The 18151-nt window shown below is 44.9% G+C and overlaps 1 protein-coding gene across 4 annotated transcripts in view; it reads left to right on the forward strand.

The window, feature by feature from the left end:
• The window catches only part of NEDD4L (NEDD4 like E3 ubiquitin protein ligase), a 248052-nt gene that overhangs the window by 124922 nt on the left and 104979 nt on the right, over positions 1-18151 (forward strand). For 3 of the 4 annotated variants that reach the window (XM_069963179.1, XM_069963180.1, XM_069963183.1), the window contains exons 3-4: positions 4799-4880; positions 15051-15089. In XM_069963179.1, the coding sequence (XP_069819280.1) occupies positions 4799-4880; positions 15051-15089 (121 nt within the window). Of the gene's footprint in view, positions 1-2966; positions 2989-4798; positions 4881-15050; positions 15090-18151 lie in introns of those variants that run through there. The other variant, XM_069963181.1, reaches the window with a different exon arrangement.

Genomic DNA, 18151 nt, shown 5'->3' on the forward strand with positions numbered 1-18151 from the left:
TTGACTTATATAGGGGGTTCCTAAATGTTATTCACTTTAAGAAAGAGGTAGCCTTAGGCTATGTATACATCAGCATTGGAGACTCTTCACATTGTCATATTTCAGAAGATGAGTAGGAGTTTGTTGCAGATTCCGCCCATTTCAAATGGTGCATAATGTAATCCGAGGTGCTAAAACCTTCTGATGTTGGCCACAAAAGGGTCGCTGAGGTTGCAGTTACAACTGGGCCCCTAAAGCCCAAAATTTCCCCTGGACTCTAATTACGCCTTTTTTATTTTTTTTATTTGCCTGTTTCGGCCATCAATTGCATAAAATGGCCATGATTTGGCGTCAAAATGGTAGTCGCCCAAAAGAAGGCACCGCCAAAAAAAGAATGTTGTGTGAACATAGCCTTAGGCTAAAACATATTAAATGTATATGGCCAGATGTTCGAACCTTCTGATGGTCACAATGTGGGTCGCTAAGGTTTCGGTTGCAACTGGGCCCTTAAAGCCCAAAACTTCTCCCAGAGCTCGCAGGGCTCCAGGGAGTTAGGCTGAAACACATTGAATGTATATGGCCAGAATTCTGATCCTTCATTCTAGTGTGTGTGTGTGTGTGTGTGTGTGTGTGTGTGTGTGTTTTTGTAGGATCACAGCAGATCATTTGACATCACTCATGAAAATAGCGGCATTTTGTGTGTGGTTTTACTTAGGACTGCGAGAGCACTCCTAAAAACGTTAATTCGGTCGATATTCGGCCCATGTTAAATTGACAGCCATCGGCTAATGAGCGGGAAAACCCCCAATCATCGGCTGATCACATCTTTTACGCAACCTAATAAATTAATTGCTGTCAGCTGCACTTTTCTTAGTATAAACAGGAGACATGGGGCCGATAGCAATATATAGTAATGGCCGCACTACTGATGCAGAGATAGTTTTTGCGACCCAGTCACGTGATCGATCATGCCTTGCTGATCGGAGCTGACGGCCAACGATCGGCTTGTGTAAGAGGACCTTTAAGGTCCTATTGCACGGGACGATTATCTTGCGAATTATCGGTATATTCAAATGTAAACGATAATATTTTCATGTAAATGCAGGCAACGATCAAATGACCATCGAGAAACCGTTAATCAAAAATCGCTTCATCTAATCGCAGCCTTAGGGCCCTATTACACAGGACCCTTATTGTGCCAATTATCGTTTATATTGTGCAAATTTAAATCATAATTGTTTGGTGTTGATGCCGGAAACGATCAAACAACCAACGAAAAATCTTTTTTTAGGGCCGACACCAAAATAATTGTTAATTGTTCACTGTAATTCCACGTTCATTCTCTGTACTCTGCATTTGTTCACTATTTGCTTTGATCAGATGTAAACAGTAGTAGTAACAATCGTAATTAACGACCATCGTTCTGTGTAATATAGTGAACGATTTCAGGTTAACAATAAACAATCTCGTTTGCAATCGTTTAAAGTTTGTCTTTAAAATCCGCTTTGTCTTATAGGACCCTAAGGGTCCTATTCTACGGCCAATGGGGGCCCGATCAATACTGTAAACGAGCGCCGATCTGCTAGATTGGTGCTCGTTTACTGGGCCTATTATCCTGCCTGATGTTTAGCGAGGGCTGCAGGGACATTGTCCTTGTAGCCCTTTTCTAATCACCATACGTTACCTAAGCATGTTGCAGGACTTCTCCTGCACTCCTTCTTCCTCCTGGTCCTGCGCGCAGCAGCAGCTTCGGTGTCGCCTGTCTGAGCTGACAGCCCGCTCAGCCAATCACTGGCCGTGGCGGTCCTGGCCAGTGATTGGCTAAGCAGTCTTTCAGCTAAGACAGGCGACACCAAAGCTGCTGCTGCGTGCGGGACCAGGAGGAAGAAGGAGCGCAGGAGAAGACCTGCAACATGCTTACGTAAAGTATGGTGCTTGTGAAGTCGTCGGCCGCCCGCCGTGCATCGATGTGCGGTCGATGCCTGATGCTTTTGGGTTTGAACCTAAATAAACGATCAGCCGATGAAACAAACATCGGCTGATCATTGTCTCTATTCCAAGGAGTGATAATCGGCTGAATCGGGCCGGTTAGCGCTCCGTGGAATAGGACCCTAAGCCTAATCTTTGTAGACCAAATACATTCACATACCTGCCTCCTATGTGTCCCTACTTTTGATCTCTCAGTCCCTCTTTGACCCATAAATGTCCCTGTGTTTTTTTTTACGTGGGAAATAAATCTGTGCATTGTTCCAGTAGATAAGTATTAGATCCACCAGACGTGAACTACTGCACACATTTGGTTCTGCCACATGGTGATTGTGTTGTCTGTCTACACTGTGTTGTCCTAGCACGTTCCAAGTTGGAGAGGGTGAGATAATTGCTGCCGGTGTTGGGCAGGCACGGTCCCAGCTCACACTTGCTGCCGCTAGATATAGGTGGACCACTCAGGGAAAATCTCCTTAAAATTCTGCTCTGTCAACTCTAAGCAGTTGCCGGAAAGCCATTGAGACGTGCTCGAAGTGTTGTGAAGTCAAACACGGAGCTAATTGCTGCCCCGAGGAGCCGAGCCTCCCGAAAACAAACATTGCGCACATACCTGCATGTAAATACAGAACTATCCCAGTGAAATCATAGGCGCTTCGCAACGCATCAAACTTTATTTGTACTAAATATGTGTAGTGTTGGTGCCGTATAGAAAGTGTTTATAGTGTACGCTACTCTATATTTACTATACAGGCAGGGGGATGTGGGGGCCACAGACTATTCTGTGTCACTGTAAATAAAGCTTGATCATTGTTATAGTAAAATATAGTTCAAATATTTTCAAGATGGCCGCTTGCTGTCTGTGAATAGAAACGCTCATTGTTTACATTCTGAGAGTGGAAACTGTGCAGAGACCTGAGGGTGTGTGAGCTTATGCTGCGGCAGAACAGATCTCTCTGCTGTGTCCTGAGAGTTAGGTGCAGGTAGAATGCCCCTTGAAGACACACAGATTGGAGAGGGCAATAGGTATGTTATCTGGATATGGTGAAGCGCGCTTCTATAGGCAGGGATTGTGGTGGTGCTGTGGGATTATTTGAACACTTGAAGTAATGTTGCATATGGTTGAGCGAAGGTCAGAAAAGTGTTTGTGTTTGGCTGCTTGGCCGAACCAGAACCCTCGGCATTTAACTCCCGATGTCTGCAGAAGTTGGATGCCGCCCTAGGGAGTCCTGGAAAACATGGATACAGAGCCATAGGTGGTATTCATGTTTTCGTGGCAGGTGTAGGGAATGAAATGCACAGCGTTTAGAGATCGTTGCCAAATCGAACAGCTCTGCTTCTACACTCAACACTACAAAGGGGTAGTATCTTTATGCACTGTATGGTAGCATTATTTTAGCCCAGTGGTGGTATGTGTCCATTGTGGGTCATTATTAGAGATGAGCGAACCTCCAGCATGCTCGAGTCCACCCGAACGTTCGGCATTTGATTAGTGGTGGCTGCTGAAGCTGGATAAAGCCCTAAGGCTATGTAGAAAACATGGATATAGTCATTGGCTGTATCCATGTTTTCCAGACAACCTTAGAGCTTTATCCAAGTTCAGCAGCCCCCGCTAATCAAATGCCGAACGTTCGGGTTCGGATGGATTTGAACCTGAACCCGGTTCGCTCCTCTCTTGTCATTATTAATTGTGGCCTCTCGGTTGGTATGGTTGTGTTATTTGGTCCCTATATGTTGCTTTTTTTTGGGCCCTGTGGGGTGGTAGTATTATATGCTTGGTAAGGTATTATTATTTGTTCCCTATATGTTGGTATTTTTTCGGCCCTGTAGGGTAGTGGGGCCTTGTCCAATAGGAAAAAAGAGACCGGCACGGGTACCTCCCCTCCATTCATGACATACAGAAGAATTCTCCTCCACAACACCAGGAAAAATGGATCACGGTGTAACCAAAGGGTCCTAGATTTGCTTTATTCACAAAGTCCACATAAGGTGTAACGTGTCAGCAGATGTGACTGCCAGAAAAGAGTTTACATCTGCGGAAACATTGCACCTTATGAGGACTTTGGGAATAAAGCAAATTGAAAAACTTCACCTGAGACCCTTTGGCTACACCGTGATCCATTTTTCCTGAGACCTGTAGGGTGATAGTATTTGTGATGGTAGTATATGAATCCTGAAGGGCGGTATTATTTGTTCACTGTTGGGTGGTAGTATTTTAGCACTCTTAGGAAAGTAGTTCTTGGACCATTTAGGGGCGGTATGTGTGACTTGTGAGGTGGTAGTATTTGTGCCCTGTGGGGTTGTATTATTTATACCCCTGTAGGGTGGTAGTATTTGTGCCCTGTGGGGTTGTATTATTTATACCCCTGTAGGGTGGTAGTATTTGTGCCCTGTGGGGTTGTATTATTTATACCCCTGTAGGGTGGTAGTATTTGTGCCCTGTGGGGTTGTATTATTTATACCCCTGTAGGGTGGTAGTATTTGTGCCCTGTGGGGTTGTATTATTTATACCCCTATAGGGTGGTAGTATTTGTGCCCTGTGGGGTTGTATTATTTATACCCCTGTAGGGTGGTAGTATTTGTGCCCTGTGGGGTTGTATTATTTATACCCCTGTAGGGTGGTAGTATTTGTGCCCTGTGGGGTTGTATTATTTATATTAAATTATTTATTATTACATCTTGCATCTGTAATTAACTGCAGCACCCTGACCCTGGTGTGACCTTTAACCTATAATAAGGCATTTCATTCTCATATTCAGCTCTTTTATATGTTGGATCAGGAGGGAATTTGTCTGAATCTTGCCATTAACTCTCATTGTCTAATCTTATCTTCCAGCGATCCTTATGTGAAGTTGTCCTTGTACGTCGCCGATGAGAACCGAGATCTCGCATTAGTGCAGACTAAGACCATAAAGAAGGTAAGTGGTGATGGGTCCTATAACCTCATGGTACCTGTGGGGTATAAGGGACTGACATATACAGTATGAAGACCGTAGTGACCTGGATTGTGTGGCTGTAAATGCTCATCGGCAGAAACTTTCCATTGACATTTTTGTAATCAGAACCTGACGACAATAATGATATAATTACAGGGGTGCCGCGTGTCCTGTCTCCAGTGTCAGTCAGCCATCAACTGGTGTGGATTACCCCATTGTGTGCTATACATTACCTGCTACTACAGGATGTATTCAGACACACCTCAGCTGCTGCCCAGCCTCATAATAAACCTCAGCTGCAGAACCTCATAATACACCTCAGCTGCTGCAGAACCTCATGATACACACCTCAGTCGCTGCAGAACCTCATACTACACCTCAGCTGCTGCAGAACCTCATGATACACACCTGAGTTATCTTGTGATTCCACAGTCCTTTCTTTAGGTGATGTAAATTGGTCCTTATTGACCTACAGAGGGCGCTGTTTCAACCCTCATGTTTATAGTGCCTCTGACCTGGTACCCCAGTCCTTTTTATACTCTTTGTTATTGTGCTTTGTGTACTTTTTTTTTTTTATTATTATTGATGTGTGTTTGTTGTGTGTAGATGATGTCTGTCTGAGTTTTCTTCTACTACACGCAGCCAAATAATCCATATACCCATTGACCCCAGGAGTGACCCCCCTGCATTGTGTCTTTGCTTCCAGACTGTACCAGCTGCCGGGGTTGGTTCTGGTCATAGCCAGAATATCAGCTGTGAAGGGGTGAAGAGGCCTTCCTGCGGGTCACGGTACAGGGGTTGTTATAAGAAAGCTTTATTGTTATTACTTCTGTGTTGCTGTGGTTTATTATTGCCCACCCCTCCCCCCTCGCCAGCGAGACTTGGACCGGTTGAACTGGTTGACGCCGACCTCACATTGAGGTAAAGGGGGTTTTCCAGTTTATGCAAATTAAGTTTAATCCTCATCTAATAATAAATTTGCTAAAACATTATTGCTGTTTATAAGAGCTCTGCTTGCTGTCAGTGAATAGGCACATGCTTAAAGGGCTAGTCCACTTGCATCAGATAGGGGCCATATAGAGTGAGTGGAATGGTGGCCAATCCAATGCAGCAAACCCTCCTAACAGTGGGGCCCCCAGGGTTCAGCTTGATATGCCTTATCCTATGCACATCCTTTAAAGGGGTTGTTGACCAATTTTTTTTTTCTTTCTAATGAATTACTGCATAAAGTACCAGAAATATGTAATTTACTTTTATTTCAAAATCTCTAGTTTTCCAGTACTTGTCAGCTGCTGTATATCCTGCAGGAAGTGGTGTATTCTCTCCAGTGTGACACAGTGCTCTCTGCTGCCACCTCTGTCCATGTCAGGAACTGTCCAGAGCAGTAGAGGTTTGCTACTACTCTGGACAGTTCCTGCCATGGACAGAGGTGGCAGCAGAGAGCACTGTGTCAGACTGGAAAGAATACACCACTTCACATACAGCAGCTGCTAAGTACTGGAACAGTTTAGTTCTAAATAGATGTACATTTCAAATCTATATAACTTTCTGACACCAGTTGATTTGAAAGAAAAAAAAAACATTTTGCCGGTGTACCCCTTTAAATAGAGATGGCCACCTCTCAACTGAATAAGTGGAAGTGGCTGGGAATCACTGGACCTCTAGTTGACGCCAGCAGTCCATGTAAATACTGAACATAAGTTGGACCTATGTTGCAATATTACCTGTACTGTTACTGTATATTGTAGAAAACTGGGCCGGTTACAGCATTGTGCTGCTGCTTTGTTTAGCTGAGACTGGATACAATTGTAGCAAACCCTCAGCTGTGAGAAACATTGCACCTTTCCATTCATTGGAAGCAAGCAGAGGTCGATAGAATGTCCTGTGATCCTGTGATTAGGGTTTATCCCCATAGACACTGACTACTCTGGACTGCAAAGAGTGCGGTGAAGAAAAGTGCAACCTATTATAAATAGTGCCTGGTTTTCAGGCCGGCCGCCCCCTGGCACACACGCAGGAATGCTTTTTGCTGCTCCAATCCTTTTATTATTTGTCCTCTTGTCTTTCTCGGTATTGTGTTTTGCTGGTTGGCATCTCTGTGAACTGGAAGTGCGTCTGAATACTTCAGCTCCATGGCACTGCATGCCGTGTAGGTACAGTATAAGGGTAGGGTGACACTGCGGTTTTGCAGTCTGTTTAAGGCTAGGGCTATCCTACGCTATTGCAGTACCTCTTTTTTATAACCGTTCTTGCAAAAAAAAAACTGATGGAAAAATGGACAAAAAAAGGTTGCAAAAATACAGTGTGAACCCACCCTTAAAGAGGTGTGTGTCCACCTTAGTCGATTTATAGAAGGTCCAATGGGTTTTCTGTTACCGCTATAGAAGTGAATGGAGAGAACCTGGACACATGCCCTCAGTCTAAATTCCATAGATATTGTGGCCTAAGAACCACTGATGTAGAGGTAGGCATTGGCCCCAGAGCTGGGACCTGCATCTATCAGACATGGCCCTTATAAATCAACTGCTCCCAGCAAGTGGCAGAGATTAGTAATTTACTTCTATTTAAAAATCCCAAGTATTACAGTATTTATCAGCTGCTGTATGTCCTGCAGGAAGTGGTGTATTCAGTTTTCCACCTCTGTCCATGTCAGGAACGGTCCAGAGTAGCAAAATCCCCATAGAAAACCTCTCCTGCTCTCTAGACTGGAAATAATACACCACTTCCAGCAGGACATACAGCAGCTTAAAAGTACTGGAAGACTTGACATTTTGTTATTAGAAGTAAAATCACAAATCTCTGGCACTTTCTGGCACCAGTTGATTTTAAAAGATTTTTTTTTAAACTAGCCCTAAACCTTAAATTAAAGAGTATGTACCACAATGTACATCCTCTTTAATCTGAACCCACGGGTCGAATGGCGCTGTCACGGGGAAGCCGGCGCCGCGGTCCGTTTCTCGGACCACAGCCCAGTTCCCGTGCACGGCGCGTGCAATGGAGCCGCGTCATACAGGGGAGGGAATTCCCTCCCACTGGGGGTGGTCCGGACGGCCACCAGTGCTTGAGCACCGGCCGGTTCCAGTGCATAGAACGGCGCCGTGCACGGGAACAAAAACGGACCGGCGCACCGGCTTCCCCGTGACGGCGCTGTTCGATCCGTGAGTTCACGGAGTGAGTACATCCTCTTTAAAGGGTTATTCCTATCTCGGAGTGTTCTATTATCTGGTACCCTAACAATCCATAGAACAGAGGTACAATGTCCCCTGGAATGAAGAGAGTGAACTGCACATGTGCTACCAGGGCTCCATACATACTCTTATGGTACGTTTACACAGAGAGATTTATCTGACAGATCTTTGAAGCCAAAGCCAGGAACAGACTATAAATAGGGTTTAAGTCATAAAGGAAAGACTGAGATTTCTCCCCTTTTCAAATGCATTCCTGGCTTTGGCTTAAAAAATCTGTCAGATAAATCTCTGTGTAAACGCACCATAAGGGTCTTTCAGACTTTGCAGAGAGCTAGTATTCTGACTCCATCTCTAGGCCGTGTCTGGGGCTCCTGAGACACTCGCTGTATATGTTGCAGTGTGGCGCTATGTTGCAGTGTGGCGCTATGTTGCAGTGTGGCGCTATGTTGCAGTGTGCTTTCAGCGTTATGAGTGAATCAACAACATGCCAAAGTAGGAAAGCAATGTGTACATGTGCATACTGGTACCAATGCTATAGTGGTCACTAGAGTGGACTCTTCACAGATCCGTATGGAGAGACACGGCTCATGCTGAGGGATCAAGTTGCCGAGGCAACCGGCCCAAGCTCGCACTAGCCCTATTCTAATACTAACACACATCTTGGATTCAAGGTAGTGACCCTTTATGGGCCTGAATGTAGTGAGAGACTACATTTGGGTAATGTGCTTCACACATAAATACATTTTTCAGGACTTAAAAGCAGAACAGACCCCATTTTGAGTTCCCTGGATGTTGCCCCTGCAAAGAACCTTATATCCTGGTAATCTTATTCTGGTTCTAAGAAGATAGTGGAGAGGAGGAAGGATTAGGCATCCTGTAGGGAGAAGTGTATATGTGCCCAATAGTTTTACCTGAGGGCCTTCAAAGGCCTCAGACCGGGCCTAGGACCAAGGGGCTCATCTCCGCTCAAATGGGGAATCAAATCTTTAGGAAACCTTAATCTGGCAGTGGACATTGCAGCTGAGCATTCTATAGACCCCCATAGACACCCACCGAAGTTGGTGGCTTCGGATGTCATCTTTATAATGGGGTCTGTCCAGTTTTGTTGCAGCCGGTCGCTTGCTAGATGCTAAGGTGTGACGCCACTTCTGTGGTGGTTAGCCGAGATATAGCCGGGCCCAGTGATGTTATGTCGTGACGCCAGTGCCGGTTGGGCACACAGGTGTGATAGTACGCCTGCTTTATTTTAAAGGGCCGGTTGTACCCTGTTCCCCTGTGGACAATGTCCTGCCGGGCTGCTACGGGGTTCCATGGGTTGATATCAGAGTGGGCCGGAGTGGTGTAGTGACCCTCCCGAACTATCGGAACTGCCACCCACGTTAAGGGAAAGTGTCCCAAGGATGTGGTATACACTGTGTCGGTGTGAGGTGGAGAATTAAAGAGTCTCTTTATTATAGATAATCTCATTTTACTTGGAAAGTAAGTTATACAGCTTTCCCTGGATAGGGTACGTTTCTCTTGAGAAAGCGCTTGATAATACACTCTGTTGAACACTTGATAATACAGCAACCAGATCTGCGATAGGAATACAGTGAAGAGTACAGTTGTGCTGACTGAATAGCTTGTTGAGAGATACAAAAAATCAGAGCAGCAGAGAGGAGGATGTCGTGAGAGTCCCAACCAAAGTAGCTCTGTGCTCTGCCGGGATGTTGGAGGATGAGGTAGAAGAATACTTAGAAGAAGAGAATACTTGTGCCCGTGTATTGACCTTTGGGTCTTCACACCACCTGATGCCCTACCAGTGTCGGGGGGGACCAGTTCTAGTGGGTTACACAAGGCCTCAGACCTTGTTACCTGGGAATGCTGAGGGTTCCCTGCTGACAACCGCGCTGCGGGATAGAGTTCCTGGGCTCTTAGCAACTTTGCTCTATCCGGATCAGTTCCTAGCGTACTGCTGTCTGTGGATACTGTCCTGCACTGTTACTCTCCTAGTCCATGGCATGGGTTTAGATGATCTTTGACTTGTCCTCTCCTGTGAGGGATCTAACACTGCATAGTGTTGTGTAGAGTAAACAAAGGAGAAACTGTTAGCTGTGTCTTGTCTTGTCTTGTCTTGTCTTGCTTCCTACTCCTGACTAAGACTAAACCACAAGGTTTCTCTCACTTGTTACAAAATAGTAATTGTTATGGCGGCTTCCCCTTATACACACGGCTATTGTCACTATACAATCGGCCTGTGTCATAGAAAGTTGACTTTCTCTACTGAGGGCCGGAGTGGAGAGTCGTCTGACTAGTTTTCACTTTACAGCGCCGTGCCACTATTGGATAACTTCTGTATTGTTTACGGTGTGATAATGTGTAGCCTGGGAGTCCTTCACTGCTCGGCCAGGAGAGTACGAAGGTGGCTGCTGGGATCGCTGTAGTGTCTGCTCACACACGTCCCTGGGAATATTTAAGACTGGACACGGATTGGGATTTATTTAGAGCCAGCGTTTTCATCTTTTGTGCTATACGGTCAGTAAGAACAGGATTACTGTGCTTCTCTATTGGGTTATGTAGCAGAGCTCAAGTTGTCTTTTCACCATATGGCCTAAAGAGTAATGGAAAATAGTGAGCACATCTGCGACATGTGAACTTGCTCTATGGGGCTGTATGGTTGGTGCAGGTTAGAAGGTCGCTATTATACCAAAGAAGGTTTTACCTTTTATTTTTATGCCAATTTAAGGAGTTATCAGGGGCATAACTACCACCATAGCAGCGGCTATGAGGCACACGGCATCAGGGGTCCTGGTGGCCGACTCCTGCAATACTATGGGCCTCCTGAGTTGTCATCACTTGCAGCATCCGGTGGCCTCCTGGGTTCGGCAAACGTCCCTTTTAACTGTAGGCACTCCTGATCAGCACTTGCAGTTAAGGGTTATGACTACACTTGAGGGCTTTGTGGTCAGTCTAGGGGGGGGGGGGGGCAATTAAAAGTTTGCTATGCGACCCAGTCATTTTTGGTTACTTCCCTGATTGCTATATGTGTGCGTTGTTTTTTTTATGTAGTAAGTAGTTATTAGATATGTGTTGTTGTGAAGTGTAGAAAATATATATATCTTTTAATTTATAAGTTGCTTTTTAAATCTACGCAGGTGCAGAGAGAACGAGAGAGCTAGATAAATAGAGACATGAACACACTGACCCAGATATACTGTTTACTCAAGCAGCATGGTGGCTCATGGCCATGGATATCTACCTATCTATTATCTGTTTATCTCTATCTATCTATCTATATGGGGGTCGGTAACATAGACACTGATCTGTCAACAATAGGAAGGAAAGAGCAGCCATATGAGGAGAAGCAGGCAAGTCTTCTAAGTGAATGTATCTGCTAAAATCTTAAACCTGGCGAGCCCTACAAATATAACTGTTAGCTGAGATGAGAGTATCCCTTTAAGAATCCTTCATGTAGCTCATCAGTACTGTACACTCCTGGGCACAGTAAAACCTCTGCCCCCCCCAGAGCTGGCGCCCCCTTTGCTAGGCGATGTGCTGCCCGTTCTTGCTTCTTTCGGACGCTGTGCCTGGTTATGAAAATTCTTCTCATAAAAGGATCCAGTCTGCGCAGGATAGCCGTCCCTCCGATCCCATCTTGTAAATATTTTTGGTAAACAGATCGTGCTCTTTGCTCCACATACTTGCATCTTGCTTTACGGGTTGTGTTTGCTATACAGCCAGGTTAAGAGGGTCAGTTATACATTAAATGGCTGGCAGCGTGTAATCCATTCAGTCCTTGACTTGGATTTTTCCAGCTCTTGGATATATGACAGGCAGGAGTACGCCCCAGGGCCCTGGTGCTAAGGGGCCCACAGTCCTCCTCTGCCAGTAAAGAAGGCGCCAGTACTGTAACAGCACATGATGGGGAAGGTGGGGGTCCTGTTAAAGATTATTCCCCCTCAAGATATAACATACCTTACAACCTTGGTGGTGTAGACAAGTAAGAATAGGTAGAATAGGTGATTGATCCCTGGTGGTGTAGGGTAGAATAGGTTGTTGATCCCTGGCCGTGTAGGGTAGAATAGGTTGTTGATCTCTGGTGGTCTAGGGTAGAATATGTTGTTAATCCCTGGTGGTCAAGGGTAGAATAGGTTGTTAATCCCTGGTGGTGTATTGTAGAATAGGTTGTTGATCCCTGGTTGTGTAGGGTAGAATAGGTTGTTGATCCCTGGTGGTCTAGGGTAGAATAGGTTGTTGATCCCTGGTGGTCTAGGGTAGAATAGGTTGTTGATCCCTGGTGGTCTAGGGTAGAATATGTTGTTAATCCCTGGTGGTCAAGGGTAGAATAAATTGTTAATCCCTGGTGGTGTATTGTAGAATAGGTTGTTGATCCCTGGTGGTGTAGGGTAGAATAGGTTGTTGATCCCTGGTGGTGTAGGGTAGAATAGGTTGTTGATCCCTGGTGGTGTAGGGTAAAATAGGTTGTTGATCCCTGGTGGTCTAGGGTAGAATATGTTGTTAATCCCTGGTGGTCAAGGGTAGAATAGGTTGTTAATCCCTGGTGGTGTATTGTAGAATAGATTGTTGATCCCTGGTGGTGTATTGTAGAATAGGTTGTTGATCCCTGGTGGTGTATTGTAGAATAGGTTGTTGATCCCTGGTGGTGTATTGTAGAATAGGTTGTTGGTCCCTGGTGGTGTAGGGTAGAATAGGTTGTTGATCCCTGGTGGTCTAGGGTAGAATAGGTTGTTAATCCCTGGTGGTCTAGGGTAGAATAGATTGTTAATCCCTGGTGGTCTAGGGTAGAAGAGGGTGGTAACTACCTGTAATTGTTTCCTTACCAGGGCCAGCTCCCTGGATGTTTTACATGCTGCAAAGTGTTAATCTAACCAAACGTGCAAAAGTGTTTGTGGTGTGGAAACATTGTTTTATACACAAGTGTTTCTTCCATGGAACCCTTAACTCACCCCATGTTGGCACTGTTTGGGACCACAAAGAATGTTTACAGAATACTTGCCAACGTTGAAAAAGTGTGAAAGCGCTGTGCCAATTTTTTTTTTTTTAATAGGCTCGATTGTAATTGGCGTTCCCCAAACATAGGGTGTTTATATCGCCCCATTCATCAAACCCTCTAAGGGTATGTGCACACTGAGGAAAAGGCGAGGAATTGAAGAGGAATTTAAGCTTGACATTCCTCCCGTAAAATATGTACAGGGCAAAGTCCCATTGTGTTCAATGGGTTTTCTGCTCTGTTGTTCACACTGCACAATTTCCGAGCAGAATTTTCTGCTGTAGATCTGCTAGAGGAATCCTATAGAAGTCAATGGGGTGCTTAAATTCTGCTTGAATTGAATGGAGCTGGCCCTGACTGTACCACAGACCAAAGGCTCAGAACTAATACAGACCCAACGCTAGGCTCTCTAAGCTAAGACAGACTGCAGACCAGACCCTCTAAACTAATACAGACTTAAGATCAGACACCAAACCACCTTAACTAATAAAAATCATGGATTAGACCCTGTAAAGAAATACAGACCCCCATGCCTTCTAGAATAAACCAGAACCCAGGCCACACCCTCTAAATTAATGTAGACACCAGATTAACTTCAAACTAAACTACCGTATTTTTCGGAATATAAGGCGACTGGGCGTATAGGACCCCTGATTTTTAAGAAGTTTGTCAGCAGTTCCCTTATACGCAGGGAATAGTTAACCCCTGCCTGATTGCAGCCCTGCTGCAGTCTGGCAGGGGTTGACTTCAGATAAATTAAAGGGAACCTGTCATCGCGGACGCGGGCACAGAGCCCCCTGGTTGACCTCAGGGAGATTAACCAAAACACCGCAAAGACACCATCACGTCTTGATGTCTGTGTATTCTAGAACATTGCCCCCTGGGAAATCAAATATGCAAAAGAATACTGCAGAGACACCATCACGTGTCTCGACATCAGTAAACTAGCCAGACCTTCCTCCGGGAAGGAACAACCAAGCCAAGGAATGTCTCCAATCAAGGAAACCACCTAAGCAAGATATTTATCCACAGACAGCTGTTTCAGGATTTTTGCCCCTCATCAGTGTGGAGTAGGAATCTGGCTAGTGGTAGCAATGCCTAGTAAGTGCACAAAAGGACGCTGGTTGACCTCAGGGAGATCAACCAAAACACCTTGCATTTGGATATCGGTGGCTGAATAAGTTGGAGGCAGCCCTAGGGAGTCCAGCACTTAAAGACCTATCATTCCAGAAACACCACTCTAACCTTGGCCCCAAATGTTTCCAAGTATGATTACAGCTCTATAGTATGCATGACTTTGTTGTCTGCATAAGGCCTAGCGCTGAGTGATGAAGCCTGAGGGAGCTGTAATGGTGGCCATGTTGGTTGCCCCCCTCCACCCCACCGAAACAACCGAAGCAGATATCACTTAAAACTGATGATGAGGTAGGGATGAGCGAATTTACAGTCAAAATGAAGAAAATGGCTGGAATTAATCTCCTAGTTGTCCAGCTTTTCCCGGCACCCGGGGAGGAGCGGCACAGGGTTAAAAGGCAGCAGGTTGATAAGCCGACTGCCGAGCCAACAAAGTGATTCGCTTAGATTTTACTGTAAATTTGCTCATCCTAATCTGAGGTAATATAATTTTTTATATGTATTGTGTGTGTCTGTCATTGTTTTGTTCTAATGATGATTTCAGAGCTGTCATTGATATGTTCTGGAGCCCTCTCTCCTGCTCTAGACCTCAATGATCTCCCTGCTATCTATAGATCTCTATTTTTAGGTCCAAATTACTCTTAGATCTCCCTAGTCACCAATACACTTCCTGAGGTCACTGCCGGGATCCCGTTACACAGCCGCCACCTCGGCTTTTTGTCACCTGATCTTTTATCAACGTAAAATAATCCCCCCCCCCTTTTAAATATGTAGGGGAACCTGTCGTCAGATTGAAAAATAAATTTTTTTATTTATTCTACTTTTTTTTTTTTTTTTCAGACGCTGAACCCAAAATGGAATGAAGAATTCTTCTTCAGAGTAAGTAGATTTTTCTTTTTCCTCTTTTTTTAATCCAGTAAAAGGCCCCAACGAAGGCGAGAGGCGAGTGAAGAGACCGCGGCCGCTCTTTCCGTTGTGTTTCGTCCATTAAATCTGTTTTTAGAAAGTCAATTGGCTTAGCAGACAAGCGTAATCTCCATTCTCTAAGCGCTGGATAAGAGCGGCGTAAAGTAAGAGTCTCTCTCTCTCTCTCTCTCTCTCCAGTGCTGGTAATTGATTGCACAGGCCCGCAGCATTAGGGCCGGTACACATCCGCTATATATACAGATGAAGGGGCGACATCAGGGACCAGAAGTAATGGATTCAAATATAGTGTGCAAATAGTCTTGCGTAATGTTTGTTTGGTTGTTGTCTCCATAGTAACAGACTACAAACAAGCTTTGCGTAGTCTGATTCTGAATTCATATGTTCTTCTTTTCCAGCCAACTCTGATCTATGCTTTGTATATTAGCAAAGATGAATGGAAGGGGGGTAACATAAATGTGTAGGAGGGTGGTTTGTAGTCTGTAACCATGAAGACCCTACAGATCTACATAAGGGGCTGTATACATAAAACGTTGGGCTGGTTTTCAAGCGTCAGAAACTTATGTTGATTTGTAATTTACTTCTCAAAGAAAACAGGAAGTGGTGTATTCTTTCCAGTCTGACAGTGTTCTCTGCTGCCACCTCTGTCCATATCAGGAACTGTCCAGAGGAGGAGCAAATCTTCATAGAAAACCTATACTGCTCTGAACAGTTCCTGACATGGACCGAGGTGGCAGCAGAGAACACTATCACACTGGAAAGAATACACCACTTCCTGCAGGATATACAGCAGCTACTAAGTACTGGAAGGCTTCATATTTTTAAATAGAAATAGCTTAAAAATCTTTAGCCTTCTGACGCAAGTTGATTTTAAAACATTTTTTTTTCCTCCGGAGCACCCCTTTAAGAAAACATAGCTGCTTTTTTTCAACCACAACGCCACTCCAGCCCACAGGTTTTATCTGGTATTGCATCATACCACCATTTACTGTAACGGATACAAACTATATCTGTTTTTGCAATAAAGAGGCTTACTCAATATTTTTTTTTAGTATTTTATACTTTCTATAGGACCTTGTGTAATATTTAGGGGGAGGGGAGCGGGCAGCAATCCCACCTCTAGCTCCAGTTTAATGAGGGGCAGCTGCAGTATCAGTCTTCCGTTCCTGGCTTCGACCGTACTCTAAATCTGGTGTGAAAGCTCCCAAATATTCCAGTTTTTTTGCTTCCTGATTCACTTACTGTTATCCTGCATAAAGTGCGCAGCAGCAGCGTGTGAAAAGAACATTTCCCTCTAGTCTGAAATCTGGCGGCCATCTTCTGCCACATCAAGCATAGCTTGTGGTCGGCTACTTTACATTCCATTGCTGAAGTATTCACACTATCTCCCCGCTTCTGCCCAATGAATTACACAAAATCCATATGCTGCAAATTGTTGCCACATAGTGTAAACAAACCACAGCCGCATCCCATGGGAAGTTTCCAGCCTGGCCCAGACTTTGTTGATTGGGCACAATTTTGTGTGCGAGGTATTTCTGAGGAAGATGTAGCAGAGCTGAGTTTGTTGTGAAAGTCGTAAAAGGTATTTTAAAAAAATTGTGCTATGAATGGTACCACCGTACAAACTCAACTCTGCTTTATTATACAAACTCAGCTCTGCTATCCTTGAACATTGTAAAAGTTTCTGCATGCGGGGTAATGTATAACTTGGCTTTGCAAGACAAAGACATTCCAGTGTAGCAGAGCTGAGAGTGTTATCAAACTACTTGCATCTACTGTACATAATTTGCGAAAGCAGTCTCTGTTACAGCATGTTACAATGAAATCCGCATGCATCAGATAACAAACTCAGCGCTGCAGCACCTTACAGGCTCTCCGCTGACAGCTGCAGCTCCCTACAGGCTTATGACAGCTGCTGCAGCATCATTAAAGCTGCTGCTTCACCTTTAAGGCTTCCCCGCTGCTGTAGCACCTTTAGGGCTTCCCCGCTGCTGTAGCACCTTATAGGCTCCTTGCTACTACTGCTGCAGCACCTTACAGGCTCCTCACTACTACAGCAGCACCTTACAGGCTCCTCACTACTACAGGAGCACCTTACAGGCTCCTCACTACTACAGCAGCACCTTACAAGCTCCTTACTACTACTGCTACTGCGCTGGGCCACTCCACTGAGGGTAGTAGTACTGAGAGTAAGATACTGGGCGGAATGAAGCTGAGACGAATACTTGCTGTGGATGATGATGGGGGATGATGAGAGGAATGACTGAAGAATCTGCACCCAGATGTTTGATTGAGATGAGAATCTTTAGGACTTGAGAAGGAAGAACACAGCCAGGTCCTGACTGGACCAGAGCACTTCTGGTAACGCTGGAGCAGCAGAGCAAACGTGTATCTCTTCTGACAGTGGAGAGAAGACACACACAACCTGTCCCCTTGAAGTTAAGACAGGACTGAGGTAGGCAGGAAGTCACATGGTATCCCCAGCCAAAGCTCAACGGCTATTGGGGTTACCATGGCAGCAGGGGCAGTCCCGTGACATCAAGCCATTGCATCACCACACCATTAAAACTGATAACTGAAAATATACAAGAAATAGATGAAACAACAGACCTGAATACTGAGAGGGGTGACACAATATACAGTTTGCAGTGGACCATAGTTTCCAGAACAGGGACAATAAAATACTGACTGACTCAGATATAAAGATACGCTTTTGAGAAAAATAACAAGAGGAAAACTCTGTTCTGGGACACTGCACTACTACTACTACAGCACCTTTTACAGGCTCCTCACTACTACTGTTGCTGCTGCACCTTACAGGCTCCTCACTACTACTACTACTACTGCTGCAGCTTTACCAGCACCTTACAGGCTCCTCACTACTACTACTACTGCTACTGCTACTGCTACTGCTACTACATTACCAGCACCTTACAGGCTCCTCACTACTACTACTACTACTACTACTACTACATTACCAGCACCTTACAGGCTCCTCACTACTACTACTACTACTA

Source organism: Dendropsophus ebraccatus, chromosome 3, assembly GCF_027789765.1.
Source record: "Dendropsophus ebraccatus isolate aDenEbr1 chromosome 3, aDenEbr1.pat, whole genome shotgun sequence".
NCBI lineage: Eukaryota > Metazoa > Chordata > Amphibia > Anura > Hylidae > Dendropsophus > Dendropsophus ebraccatus.